Source organism: Typopeltis vanoorti, chromosome 3 (genome assembly GCF_054136105.1).
Source record: "Typopeltis vanoorti isolate ZY-2024b chromosome 3, IOZ_Tvanoo_1.0, whole genome shotgun sequence".
Classification (NCBI taxonomy): Eukaryota; Metazoa; Arthropoda; class Arachnida; order Uropygi; family Thelyphonidae; genus Typopeltis; species Typopeltis vanoorti.
Window position 1 is genome coordinate 132,007,207 of NC_143551.1, and position 16,089 is coordinate 132,023,295.

The window sequence follows — 16,089 nt, forward strand, 5'->3', positions numbered from 1 at the left end:
AAATAAATTTTTTTTTGGATGTTTATGATATTTATGTATAAATCTTGAATATTTCATCTCATCTCATCTTATACAGATTGCAAGATACTTTTTGGATAGCACCATAATGATAAGAGATGTACAACAATATTCTGTGGTTACATGTCTTGAGTTCATACACTTATGAACATATACAGCCATTCATGTCTTGAGATTTTTCAACATTTGAACAATTTTTATTATTAAAAGTGAACTTTTAGTTATGGTTATGAATTATTTTGAATTTTACTTAATTTTATCCATTTCAAAGGATACAGACAACACTTTTGCTTCAGACAGCTGTATGTATAAAACAAACTACTTGATAGAATGACTTGCAATTTCACGTGGTTGCTTATGACATATGCACCAACTTAGAAAAAAAAAAATCTTGCCAATAGTATTGCCATTTATGGTTGAGGTCGAGAACTTTTCAGACCACCCACATATATATACATATATATATAAATGTTTTCAGAAATTTTGAGAAAAATAGCAAAACTAATAATAGTAGTAAGTACTTGGTGGATTTCTGTTCAGGACATGGATTAGTCATTATTAATACTATATTCTTGATCAATGTTTTTTCGAACACTAAATACTTAAAGCTACCCTTTCAGATAATAAGGTTATTTTCAACCTTTAAAGTCACAATTTAACACCTGCAGAAGTTAGCATTCTAAAAACATTTCAATTTTGCAGTTACTCCAGAGTGCATAATGTAAAGAAGGCACTTCACTTTTTACCTGAACCTATTCTGAATGATACTCATCTTCTCGTCCTTCAAAAAAGAACATTAGCCCCTTAAAAAAAAGAGCACTGGCTGATTTAAAGAACAAAGAGATGAATATAATACTGACAAAGGCAATTCTATTGTCATCTTAAATACGAGAGATTATGTATCAAAAATCTCAATTTTACTCTCCGACACATCTACTTACTGAACCATATAGAAACCAACAATCTTCTGTGTAACATGAATACAGATCTTAAGAGGAAACTGAAATCCATGCATCCATTAACTCTACGTTTATATGGATTGCCAAAAGTACACAAGACCAATATACCTCTTTGTCCGATTGTAGATGGGATAAACTCTTCAACTTATTTATTGTCCAATCATCTCGCACATCTTCTAAAAGCACACATTAGAAATACAGATGCATATATCAAATATACACAGCACTTTGTTGGAAAGCTAAGAAAAATCTCCATATCAAGAACAGACATTCTAGCAAGTTTAGGTGTTGTGTCTTTATTTATATGGAAAATAATGGAAAATGGGAATGGAAAAATCTACAAACAACTTTCAGGCCTTGCAATGGGAAATCCTCTATCTCCTCCATGTTCATGGAGGAGATAGAGGATTTATTGAGGACCATGAGGACTTATTCATGGAAAAGTTCGAAAAATTACATCTTATTACGTACGGATCCTAAACCATCAGTGTGGTGGAGATATGTTGAAGACATATAATATTGAAACACAGTGTGGCAGTGTGGCAGAGCTATATGATTTTCTAACTTCCATAAACTCGTTTCACCAAAATATCAAGTTCACCTTAGAACTTGAAAATGAAGGGAAATGACCTTTTCTGGACATATTAATTATAAAACAAACGGATGAAAGCATTTGTCTTAATGTGTACCACAAGCCGACCCACACAGGTCGGTACTTGCATTTTGCCTCATTACACCATATTTCATAGAAATTAAGTATTATACATATGCTGAAGAACAGGGTGATCTCTATTGTAAAAGATGAAAGAATATTAACAGACAAATTAGATTTTATTCTCCAAATATTAACCAACAATGGATATCAAAAAAAAAAAAAAAAAAAAGAATACTTTTCTCCAACCCTTCTCCACATCAAATCCAGGATGCTCGTTACAGGACTTCAATTTACATTCCTTTTGTTGGTATGCTTTCATGAAAAATTGCCAGCCTCCTAAGGGCTCACGACATTCGGGTAGCCTTCAAACCGATTAGGACAGTATGGAATATGTTATGCTCACCTAAAGACCAGAATGCTTTTAATAAATACCCTGGAGTTTGCAACATTCCTTGTTATTGTGGCCTGAATTACATTGGACAAACTTCGAGAAGCCTAGAAATAAGACTAAAAGAGCATATTGTAGACAAACAATGACAGAGAGGACAGTTCTGGTTTAGCATTCCATTTTTCCAACACTAACCATAACATTGAATGGGATAAAAGTACTATGCCATACATAGAAGATGACTACAGCTCCCACAACATAAAAGAAGCTGCAGTAGCAATCACAAGGCACCCTGAACAGAAAGCAAGGGATGATCCTCAGTGATATCTGGAAATCACCTCCACACATCAGAGTTTAATTTCACAGTTAATTATAGGACACAACTGCTTAACAATGACTGACCAAGTGCTAGCATCCACGCTTCACTTATTTGTACTGTGTAACAGTTCCTATGAATTTGATATTTTTCAGTTATGTATTGATTCGTAATCTAAGCTCGTTTGTTTTAATCTGTTATATGTATATTCATCTAACCCAGGAGAAGCCACCAGTTAACGTGGCAAAACTAGTTGATTTCTACTTGTATCAAATTTCCGACCAATTAAAACCCAATTTTTAGTTATCTTATTTAATACTATATTCTAGCATAAATATGTACACAAATTCACATGGGGAGAAAAGACACAAGAAATAAGAAAAGCCTCAGTGACTATGTTATTGTTAATAGCAATATCTTTATTCTACTTCAGGACACGAGTATACAAGATATTTGAAATAGGAAGTGATCACTTCTTGTTTGAAAGTTTTGAGCAGGATAAAGTTGAATATCATATGGAAAAGAAAAGTGTATAAGAAAGTTTTAAAAAATGTCTAAGTTGAACTTCTTTTAGCAGTGAGCTGTAGACCTAATTATACAAATATTATTCAAGAAAAAATTAAGGTGTTTGAAGACAAGAAGCAAACTGTGGAGACTCATTGGCAAATTCTAAAGAAAATATTGTGAGTTATTCTGCAAAGATAGAAAAATCAGAACCCCCATGGTTGAATCTGGAAGAATTCAAGAGGCAATCATGGAAAAGAAGAAAGAATATCTGAAGTTCCTACAAAGTAAATCCCCATGTGTTCTGAGGAAACAGAAAAATGTAAGAAAGCTAAGCATGGTATGACTTTAATTTTTTTTTTTTAATGGGAAGACTTTACTAAGAATACAGAAGATAAATATCAGAAAGATTGCAAAATGCTCTGGAGGCTGTTGATAAAAGCTTAGAACAGCCTCCAGAGCATTTTGCAATCTTCCTGATATTTATCTTCTGATTGAACATTGTACTTCTCATGACTATTTTCTATCACTCTTATGTCACTTCTTGCTTCATTTAGTAATCTTTCAGTGCATTGCTCTACATAAAACTATTCTTGATATGTAGAGCAATGCACTGAAAGATTACTAAATGAAACAAGAAGTGACATAAGAGTGATAGAAAATAGTCATGAGAAGTACAATCAGGAGCACACATCAATTATAAAGAAAAATAAAACTGAATGCCAGAATTGCAGAGATGCATGCATACTTGAGGTTAAGAAAAATTGTGAAAAGGAAACTTAGATTAGAACAAGTGGGTTCAGACTAAATAGAAGTTGTCAGAATCATATTTTCACTTTAAGACAGATAGCTGAGAAATCATGGGATATGATTTAAAGGCATATAAGGCACCAAGTGCTAGCATCCATGCTCCATGTATTTGTATTGTGTAACAGTTCCTATGAATTTGATATTTTTCAGTATTGATTCGTAATCTAAGCTCGTTAATGATGCTACAATTATATGACGTAAATGGTACGTTATATTGATCAGTACTTAATCTATATTTGAGTTGCAAGTCAGCAGCTAGAATTGAAGGGAGAAGATTATTTGATGTTAAATAAGGTGTGAGACAAGGATGCACATTATCTCCACTGTTATTCATCATCTATACAGATCATATTAAGATGGAAAGTGTTATTAGGAACATCTCTTCACTACTGTCACCCCTTGTCTCCACTTGATTTTGTTATGTTGATGATGTATTTGCTATTTGCCCATACACAAGTGGAGAATTAGACAATTTCTTAGATAAAAGTAACAACCTTTTCCCTAGAATTAAATTTGTTAGACAAAGAAAATAATGAGAGCCTTTCTTTCACTGATAAAGAGGGAAATGGATGGCACTCAGCTTTTCAGTTTTTAAGAAGCCTACATTCACCAGAAGAATGCTCCACTCTTCCTTTTCTTACTAGAAAGACTATAAAAATTACAGCTATGATGTTGTCTGAGATAGTAATTTAACCTCCATACTGGCCAGAACATATTTTCATGTCCACCAAAATGTGGACACGAAGCATGTGATGGTTAGAGAAACATGGATAAGAAGTGCTAGCCATCAATTATCTCCATTAAGAGGTGTGATGGCTAGCACTTCTTATCCATGTTTCTCTAACCATCGCATGCTTCATAGCTGTTATTTTCAAGAGAACCCTTAACTGAATTAACTCACATTTGTTCTGCATCTGAGCGCTGGCACTACTAAACATGAAATGCATAGTTCCTTACAGTGTATGTAGTGTAGCTGTAATTTTAAATAGAGATATAGACTAGGGGATGCTTAAGGGTCAAAGCTGGATAACTGGGAGGAGACCTCTTCATATTCTTTTTAAGGAATGCAGAGAATAGGGCTTCTGACTTAATGTCTTTACCTTCTTGTGGTTCATCCTGTCAGAAACTGAATGAATGAGGATGGGCTAGTAATTTGGGATTTAGTTGATAAAATTGTATTCTTATTGGCATTATTAAACAATAATGCAAAATGATGATACAGCATGGAGATATTTTTATTTTTCTAGTCCTTTTATCGTATAAAATAATGCTGAGGAAGATCCTTCAGCTCCTCACGTCACCGACGGGTTCGATTCCCGTCGGTGACGTGAGGAGCTGAAGGATCTTCCTCAGCCATAGCCAAGTTAGCCAGTCTTGGGCGTGGATAGCAGGGTTTTTCCCCCAGTTTATTCTGGGGTTTTTTATCCCGCAAAGCAGACAAACTGGCCTTGAGAACTCAACACTACAGGCCATAGGATACACCGGGGCATAAGGCTGACCACCTTATCCTGTAAACTTAGTGAGGTCCGATGATCAATTTTTTTTATCTTAAGAACAAAAAATGCCATTGATCTGTATGAAAAATGAAAATAGCTGCAAACAATTACTGCATATAAATTTTGTATCAACTTAGAAAATAAATGCCAAAATCTTTTTATTTTCTTTCTTAATTTTGCCTAATGGTTAGATGACTATGGATTTCCCCCCCTCCTCCCCCTCCTCTCTTCTTGGAGGAGGAACTATAGATATTAGAAGATGTTTCATTAGTAGCATGCTTGGTCCATGTGGTTCATGCATGATGGAGCACTAACTCATTTCACTAAATGCTTTCATGACACAATTATTTTATAAAATAATTGGAGTGGTATTTATTAAGTTTGCTGTTTCTTCTAAATTGTCTTGTATGTTATTTATTGTATATTTATTACATATTATCTTGTTTATAATTATTTTTGATGTTCAGTTGGCAGATAAGAAAATAATCTTGTGTACTTTGTTTTGAAAAGAAAAAAAGAAAGGACATTGTAAATAAAATTTGGTTCTGAAACAATAATGCCCAATAAAGAAGAAGATGCCTACATATTATTATTATTATATGTAGGTATTATTATATTATTAAAACCAGTATTTTCTTGCAGTAGAAAGAAGAAATTACCACACATTTGCAGTAATTTCTTCTTTCTATATTTTTACTATTTCTTTACACTAAAATGTATAAAGTATATACTCATCAACTGATTTGTTTTCACTTCTCCTTTGAATCATTTGGAAAATAAATTATAATCAGTAATACTAGAAATACAATTTTATTAATACAGACCAGTTTACAATAAAACATTTATTAAAAACCTACCAGTTTCGCCAGCAAAACTGGCGAAACTGGTAGGTTTTTAACAAATGTTTTATTGTAAACTGGTCTGTATTAATAAAATTGTATTTCTATTATAAAACGACCAAATATGTATAGTTTAAATAGTTTTAATCAGTAATACTGCAGTTTGAATAGGCAATAATTCCCATTATACCCCCCCCCCCCCCCCCCCCAAAAAAGTGCCTATGCAACGCATCTACATTTTTTTCCATTCAAACTATTCTTTCATTCCAAGATAATTGTATCAGATAATTTATGATTATTTGATAATGAAACTAGAAAGCTCTAATTATTATAAATTAAGAAATTATGTGATCTTAAAGGTGATTAAGCAGAATTTATTTTGAAAAAATATTGTATCAGCCTGCTAAAGAAATATCAGTATTTCTGTTTAGGATTAAATCAAATGGATGAAAATAGAACAGGATTTTTTATTTATTTACTTTTTAATTGGCTCCCACCTACAAAAAGTATTTCTGATGTATAAATGGTACATATATTTAGTGTATCCGCTCTCCAGCCAAAAGGCTGTGGGTTTGAATCCCACCGTGGGTATGGATGTTTGTGATTGTCTTTGGAAATACTAGTGGTGGTGGTCGGCGCTGGTGTTGGTGTAGTTGCGATCAGTTGGTGGAGACAGAGTTGTAGAGCAGGTGCCCTCTCTCGATGAGTCTTTGGCCTCCCTGGAGGTGTCTAATAATAATAATAATAATACTGCAGTGCTGCTTAGGGTTGTTGAGTATGATTTCTGGATAAGTATTTGTTTTCTTTCTGAATAGTGGCAACAGTAATGTAACTTTTTAGCATTATCTTCAGGCAGAGGGTTTATTAGCTAGTGTTTCTAAGGCATAGCTTATTTCAGAAATGGCAGCCAGCAGCAATAGAAGTAGTAGTATTCAATTTCTTTTTAACTGACATGCAAAACCTAAACTTTTTTTTTCCATAAATATAAACAATTTTTATATGGTGAAAGCATAACATAAAATTTATTTGTAAAACTTACAATGATTTCATCAAACAACTGAACTACTGATGGAAAAGGAGGTAGTGGCTGAAAGTCAGATTGAAAAAAATTGTCTGATTTTAGAAGCAACTGCTTATTTTATTTTTATTTCTTTTCAAAATGGTAAAACGAAGTAATAGAGTTTGAATATTCTTTGTGTAAACTTTCAGACCAGTAGAAAATTAGATCAAGAGTAGTTATAATTCAATTCCTGAAAAAAGGTGGGGGGAGGAGGGGGTTGGAAATTCTTTGAAATAAACATTGTTATTGAAATGAGCATCCTGCAAAAAAAAAAAAAAAAAAAAAAAATTAATTAATGAATTAACCCCGCAAAGATCACGGTTGAAAAAATTGCAGCTTAGGTCGCATGTATCTGAGAGATACATTCATTCCTAGTATGTGCTAAAATGTGATAAAACTTAAAAAAAAAAAAAACACTGCAAATATAATACACGATGGTTTATTTATTTTCAGTTGAAATCTAGAAATTATTGAACAAAGAAAAAAACCCAACTAAACCAATACTATACTATACAAATATTATACAAACCAATACTTTGTTTGACATCGGAGTTCATAGTATCTCTCAGATTCAATTTACTATCAAATATCACTTTCGTATTTGACTCTATCATTCTCATCATCGGACTCGAGTAACATTCACTGAATCTCTTCAACATCTGATGGATTATCCAATCGATATATTTTTCCAGCCATTTTCAACAGTAAATTAAAAAAAAAAAAAAAAAAAACCAATACTCTACTGACATCGGAGTTTGCAGTATCTCTCAGATACAATTTACTATCAAATATCACAAACCTTTACATAACACGTGTTAAACTAAACTAATGGCATAAACGGTGCGGAATATCACTCGTAATATATGTATGCACAGCTAGTCATGACCTCCAAGCTATAACTGGATATGTGTAAAATATTTATATTAGAACAATTTGTTTGTATCTGTCAGATCAGCCATGACCTCCGCAGGGTTAAATGTAAAAAAAAAAATCATCTGGTACAATTTTAAAATTTTAAGCTAAGGTGAAAGCTACTTTACAGGTAAATTGTAGACTCATCATTATCATCAAATTCCTGACATGTACCGTCAATATAAAAAATTGGCATCGCTTATCCGCTCTACTAAAGACCTACCTGGTGTATACCAGGTCACTTGCAGCTGTAAGCTGTCCTACTTTGGCCAAACAGGCAGGACAGCAAATGTCAGAATTTCAGAACACAAGGACTACATCCGGTTTCACCAATACAGCCACTCTGGTCTTGCTGACCATGCGCTGGATACCTGCCATAGAATACGGTGGAAGAAAGCCACGTTAATACACTGTAGTAAATACAAATATTATAGGCTCTTCATGGAATCAGCCTCAGCCCTAAGAAACAGTCCAAACCTCAACAAATTTGGCTGCATGAGATTGCCTCAAACTTGGGAACCCTACATCAGAACACCTTCAGCCCAATTGCCCAAGAAGACCAACATTGCCCGCTAGGGGGGACACCATCAGGACTTTAGGAGAAAGAATAGCTTCCTGCTTTTTCCTCATTTACTGTTTGTTGTGCCTGCGTGCACATGTCCTGTTCTTAAGTTCCTCTGAAAATGGCAACGTGACGTTGCCGAAATATTGGAAGTATATTAAAATTTATTTTAATGTATATCCTAGTTTACGTTGTAATTTCCTTAAATTATTTAGTAAAAATGCATAACCAACGTCTAAGCCTTTCCACGAGAATTACTTAATATAATGTTCCAATTATACCACATAACTGTAGCGTTTTGAATAGCTTTTCTCTTGGCATTTTGTCATATGCCTTTTGCAGGTCTACAAAATGTAAATACAGATCTTTGTTATATTCTCACGATTTCTCAACTATTTGTCATAAAGTGAAAATCAGATCCTGACAGCCTTTATTTGGCCTGAATCCAGCTTGTTTTTCATCCGGCTTCCATTCCACAATCTTTCTCAACCATTTCTCGAGTATACTTGCATAAGTCTTACCAGGAACACTCACTAGGGAAATATCGGTAATTCTCACATTCAGTTTTATTTCCCTTTTTATATATGGGTACTATGAGAGCTCTACTCCAATCATCTGGAATTTGTCCCTTTGTCCAGGCCTTCTGAACTATGCAGTACAGCCACTGCAAGACTTTTAGCCTCCATATTTGACCATTTCTAGTCGAATATTATCTACTTCAAGTATGGATATTATTTCTGATTGCATGCCTCTTGAATGTTTTTTTACCACTGTGCTGTCACCGTTTGTTTAATTTAGCAATTTTTCAAAGTAATTAATCCATACATTAAGGATATCTTTTTCTCCAGTTTTCTCACCTTTATCATCTCTGATTCCTTTTATATCACGCTTTCCTCCATTTTTGAGCTTTTTTAACAACCTCCAGGATATTTGCCACCTTCCTGATATTTATTTTCTATGTTCTAATCAAAATCTTCCCATGACTTTTGTTTAGCTAGTTTTACACAGTGTTTAGCTTTCTTACATTTATCTCTGTATTCTTTAAGAGCACAAGGTGACTTATTCACCAGAACTTTCGACATGCTTTTTTCTTTTCCCTCACTGCCTCTTTAACTTCTTGTGTCCACCCTGGAGTTCTGCTTTTTCTTTCTTTGCAGATAACCTCACCACATGCCTGTCTGGCTGAATTAATGAATGTTTTCTTCAGGACTTTCCAGGGAATCTCCAAGGTTTGGTTCGTGTTCTCAAACTTTTTCATTTTTTCTTGAATAATGTTTGTGTATTTTAGCCTGCAGTTCACATCTGAGAGCTGCTCAACTTTTATTTGCTTTATAACTTTCTTACATTATAAGAAAATTGTAGCATCAACTATGCAAACATTATTGAAGAAAAATTGCAGCAGTTTGAAAACAAGAACCAAACCTTGGTGTCTCAGTGGCAAACTCTGAAGAAGACATTGATTCGTGGGAGGTATGTGGTGAAGTTGTCTACGAGGATAGAAAAATAAAGAACATTGTGGTGGACACAGGAAGTTAAAGAAGCAGTCCAGAAAAAAAGAAGAAAGCATACCAAAAGTTTCTATAATATAAGTCAGCAGATGCCCTAAAAGAATACAGAGAAAAATGTAAGCGAGCTAAGCTATATGTAAAAGTAGCTAAACAAAAGTCATTGGAAGACTTTGGTAAGAGTATGGAAAATAAATATCAGGAAGGTGGCAAAATGTTCTTGAGCCTATTGAAGAAGCTTAGAAATGACAGAAAGAGTACTGTAAAAGGAATCAAAGATGATAAAGACAACATGAAAACTGAAGATAAGGATATCCTATATGTCTGGAGTAATTACTTTGAAAGACTGTTAAACGAACCAAACAGTGACAGAACTGTACTAGAAAATTTTCAAAAGGAATGCAAAGAGTACATATCAGTACTTGAGGTAGAAAAAGCCTTCAAGGCAGCTAGATTAGATGATATTTGACCAGAAATGCTTAAGTATGGAGGTATAAAAGTTATGCAGTGGTTACACTGCATAATTCAGAAGGCCTGGACAGAAGGTCAAATTCCCAATGATTAGAGTAGAGCTCTCATAATACCATCTATAAAAAATTGGTTTAAAACTGAGTGTGAGAATTACTGAGGAATTTCTCTGCTTAGTGATCCAGGTAAGATTTATGCAAGCATACTTTAAAGAGGTTGAGAAAGATTGTGGAAGGGAAACTTGGAGAAGAACAAGCAGGTTTCAAACCAAATAAAGGTTGTCAAGATCATATGAAAAGGATCTTTACTTAAGTTTTGTAGATCTGGAAAAGGCATACAGCAAGGTGCCCAGAGAAAAGCTTTTCAAAACATAATTATATGGGATCGATGGAACATTATAGAGCAATCTATAGTCTGTATTCAAATTGTCATTCAGCAGTTAAAATTGAAATAAATGCAGGAAGATTGTTTGATGTAAAATCAAGGGTAAGACATCTCCACTCTTATTCATCATCTATATGGATCACATGAAAGAAAGTGGCACTAGGCCTGATATTAGAATTGGAGATGTCAAACTTAGCTCTTTGCTTTATGCAGATGATGTTGTACTCCTAAACACATCTAGTGTAAGTCTCCAGAATTCTCTAACTAAATTGAATAACAGCTGTAACAAATTTGGCATGAAAATCAGCAGTAAAAAGACCAAAACTATGAAAATTGGCAGGAACAAACAAAACTTTAGCTGCATTCTGAATGGTGATCCTATAGAACAAGTAAAATATTTCAGATATTTAAGCACAGTTTTTAGTGAAGATGGTAGGTTAAATCTGGAATTAGCAACCAGAATAAGGAAAGCTGATTAATTGAGAAGTGGAACTTAGATGAAACTTAGAAGAAAGTGAAAAATGGCATGCACATAAGGGACAGTTCTGATGGGCCTTTCATCCTATCATAAAAAATTACCATCTGTCTCACTTCTCCTAAGGACAAGCTTTCATTTCTCAATTACGCAGGCAACTACCAGATTCTTTTCTCTTGTGGATTATCTTATTTTGGACAAACGTGAAGATCTGCTTTTTCAACTAGAAGAACACAGGTCTTATATTAAATACCACGATCCTGAGCAGTCTGAACTTGCAGGGCATGTTACTGACACTAAACATAGAGTTTATTGGAACAAGACGAGTTCTTCATAAAAGTCATTTCCTCATAGAATGGCTTTGTAAAGAAACGTGTGAAACTTTACTTCATTGTCCTAACTCAAGTAGATCCAATGGTCAATGTCTGTCCCCTTTATGGGAAATAGTACTTTTTAAATCAACTAATCTTTCCTAACTTTATTTTGTTTGAATATATATAATTTTTTTTTTTATTAAGTTAGAAAATTATTGCACTTTTATAGTTATTTTACATTAGCTACTTAGGTGGTGCTTTTTATAATTGTCTGTTAATGTTTTAATTGCCATTCTGTGATCTTGTATTGATGATACCTCTGATACTTAGGTGCAAATTCTACACTTATAAAGTTATTTATATGAGCTTTTCCTCTGGTTTTATAATCAATTTCAATATGCCAACTCACTATTTTATTATTGAAACAAGTAGACCCATTAACTACTTGGCTGACTAAGCCACATCATTCCATATAATTAATATTAAAGTTCATATTTCTATCTTTTTTTTTATATAATATAGATTCCATTCATGAAAGTTGTAAATCTATTATATATTATTCAAATTAAGTGGATATTGAAGCCAACATTATTTCAAAGCCAAATAGAGAAACTACAAGAGTTTCATAGAAACTGCAAGAGTTTCATGCCGAATATAGATAGAAACTATAAAAGTTTCAGCAGATCCAAGCATAAGCAGACCTTTCATGACAGGGGCAACTCATAGTAAAGGTGGGGTAAGCTCTGATCACTGTCCTTAGTATTTTCCCATAATGTAAAACACATCTCCTAGGAGATATATGATGTTATACATTATGGAGAGGGGATGGGGGGTCACTACCCAGACCAGTTTTGACCTTTTTTGAGGTCTCATCAGTGGGTAGGCAGACCCAAATTGTAAATACTCAAGTTGTAGTGATGCAGAGGTTATACTTTACCATACGAATTGCCAAGAGATGTCACATCACAAAAGGCACCAAGAATTATTGAAATAGAGAGTCAAAAGGCTTACTCCACCTTTACTACGAGTTACCCCTGAAAAGTTTTCTTACGCTTGGATCTGCTGAAACTTTTATAGTTTCTATCTATATTCGTCATGAAACTCTTGTAGTTTGTCTATTTGCCTTTGAAATAATATTGGATTCAATATCTACTTAATTTGAATAATTTTGCATCGCTGAAGTGAAGCCTTTTGACTCTCTATTTCAATAATTCTTGGTGCCTTTTGTGATGTGACACCTCTTGGCAATTCATATGGTAAAGTATAACCTCTGCATCACCACAACCTGAGTATTTACAATTTAGGTCTGCTCACTGATGAGACCTCAAAAAAGGTCGAAACCGGTCTGGGTAGTGACCCCCCCACCCCATAATGTATAACATCATACATCTCCTAGGAGATGTGTTTTACCTCAAAAAAGGTCGAAACCGGTCTGGGTAGTGACCCCCCACCCCATAATGTATAACATCATACATCTCCTAGGAGATGTGTTTTACATAACGGGAAAATACTAAGGATAGTGATCAGATCTTACCCCACCTTTACTACGAGTTGCCCCTGTCATGAAAGGTTTGCTTACGCTTGGATCCGCCAAAACTTTTATAGTTTCTGTCTATATTCGGCATGAAACTCTTGTAGTTTCTCTATTCGGCTTTGAAATAATGTTGGATTCAATATCCACTTAATTTGAATAATTTTGCATCTCCGAAGTGAAGCCTTTTGGCTCTCTGTTTCAGTATTATATATTAGTTGCATGGAATGAGCTAAATATTAGATAATACAAAAAACTATCCTTCTAGAAGCCAGGCATAATTTTTTTCAAGCTACTTCTGACCTCCAATAAGCAATACCAGTTATCATAAAGACTGATGAAAGTATTCTGTTCAAATAAGATGTCTTTAGGTAGTAGATAAAGAAAGATAATGTAAAAAATTGTTACTTTGGTAATTTACTATGGGAATGGAGAATTATATATGTATTCTGAACCTTTGAAAGATAATTTTTATAGTCATTGCATGATTTTTAGTACAGTCTATTAAGGTATATTTATATTAGCACATATGTAATTTATTTATTTTTCAAAATTAGCTAACAGATACACATGTCTGAGTACTGATGAATCGGTAATTGAAGTTTGAGGTGTTCTTATTTCATTAGGTGCTGTAACAAATGCTATCCTTTTACCAGCTTCGGAATCTTTATTATCACATGAAAAATTAAAGCCACTGATACCAATCCAGAACTTTAAGAGACATCTTTATTTACCTGATGAAGAAAGTGATAAAATTGGTATTAATGGTGAAGTGCTTGTTCATATAAAATCTCAAGACCTTTCTCCAGTAAGTAGTTCTTTTTTCATGCATAACACTACCTAGCAAGTGGCACTATAGGATATCTGTATTAAAATTCAGTTATCCCACAAGTTAAAAATATAAAATTGGATTAAAGTTAAGAAATTAGTAATAAGGTCATATTTTGTAAAGTAGTTAAACATTTGTTTATTTTTGTATGTTGTAAGCAAGACAATTTGAAATGTTCTTTGGCTACTTAAGTCTTGCTTAGATATGAAATTAATTTATTAAAATTAGTTGTTAGAGCATAATTATGATTTTTTATGAGCTATCAAAAATTGTACAATGTTGGTGTTGTTTATCTGGACAAACATTGTTTATGAAATGTTAAGTGAAGGTACCACTATATTTAAGAAGTGATTAAATGAACTTGAATCATAAAAGATTGTGAAATGAAGAACTGTTATAATTTTTTTCTTGTTTCATTTTGAAATTATAATTAAGCAAACTTTTCTGCTCTGTGAAGAAAGAACTTTGTCATTTCAAGCCCATCAACACTGGAAAGCAGTAATGGCAGTGCACGATAGTGGACTTGAGCAGCAGTTTCTCAGTTGAATTTCTGAACATGTGCAGAAGTGAAAAGCTGAACGCTTAGCAACATTTGATGTTGCTAAGCGTTCAGCTGTTCCAGGAGTAGGACTGGAACACAGCAAGAAAAAAAACATGGAGTTTTTTGTGTCTTCAATATTTGAATACTGGACAGAAATGAGAAGAAAAGTTAGAAATAGAAGACTGAGAAAGGATATCCTTGTATAAAGAGACAAGTGTGAAGTCTATAGTAGTCATTATTCCATTTAGGATTTATTTCAATTAAAGCTGAAAAATAACTTTATTGCTCTCCAGTTCATATTGAAATCAATCGGCATCCTCCACATCATTGGCTTAATTCATTTTGCTACCCTCATAAGTTTAGCAATGTATCCCATTAATATTAAGTCTTTATCCTCACCAATTGCCTGCCCTGCATCCTATCTTTGCTTCCTGAATTTTAAAACCTTATATTTTTCATCATTAAACTGGCAACCCTACTCATAGCCCTTTCACCCATCTAAAAGTCATCTTGCAAACCTACAATATCTGCACTGCTACTTGTAGTTCTTTCCACCTCTGCATCATCCAGCATCCACACTTTTCATAATAATCTCTCTGATGCTTCTCCCCCCCCCCATTTCCTTGCCTATCTGATATTCCTGCTCTTGCACAAACACCTCTTTCTTTCTCACATCTTCTATTCACTGCAGACATCACTCTCTCTCTCTCTCTCTCTCTTTTGGTAACAGCCTCTTCAGTTGACTCCTATCAAAATCATTTAAATTCAGTCTGTCTCTTTTATAAAGCTCAATCCATCCCTCAAAATCATTCCACATGTTTACTCACTCTACTACTTTCTCCTCAAGCTCTGCTAGAATACTATTCACAATCTTTACTCTCCATTTCAACTCATCACTGTTATATCCAAGCAACATACTGACTTCCCTTCCTACCATACTTTTATCTTTTACTTCCCTCAACAACCTCCTGATACCCGTTTTTATGATATTGTATATATTTTCCTGATATTGTATTCTTTTTGTTCCCAACCAAATCATTGCTCCTGATATTCCTACAAAGTCTGTTGCTCACTTACTCCATATATCCAGTGCCTCAATACTCTACTCATTCTGCCTCCAATAAAACAAAACTCTTGCACCTTGGCATTTACCGCACTTCTAATAATTGAATTTCCATGCATTGCCTGCCAGTCTTGAATCATTTGTTGCCTCTTTCACATGGCCATCTTTCATTCCATTATTCCTCATCCTTTCATGCATTACTCCATCTTTTGCCTCATCTTTACCAATTCTACTGTATGTTCTTGAATCACTTTATCACTGTCATCCATACTTGTATATCTTGTTTAATACCCCCTTTTCTTGCTATAGTGTTTATAGAATGTAAATTACAACAAGGATGGTATCTAATCCTGCCTTACATCTGATCTAATATCAAACCATCTTCTTGTGATTTCTTGATCTTACTGCTGATGTTCAACTGAGTATTAAACATAGGCTGAGTATCATTTCTGCATAATAT

At 33.9% G+C, this 16,089-nt stretch overlaps 1 protein-coding gene across 1 annotated transcript in view; it reads left to right on the plus strand.

Moving 5' to 3' along the window:
• LOC150108572 (WD repeat-containing protein 18) overlaps positions 1 to 16,089 on the plus strand; it is a 130,862-nt gene that overhangs the window by 89,001 nt on the left and 25,772 nt on the right. Inside the window, exon 9 of the mRNA XM_090416013.1 lies at positions 13,823 to 14,004. Coding sequence (XP_090272139.1) covers positions 13,823 to 14,004 — 182 coding nt within the window. The remainder of the gene's footprint in view (positions 1 to 13,822; positions 14,005 to 16,089) is intronic.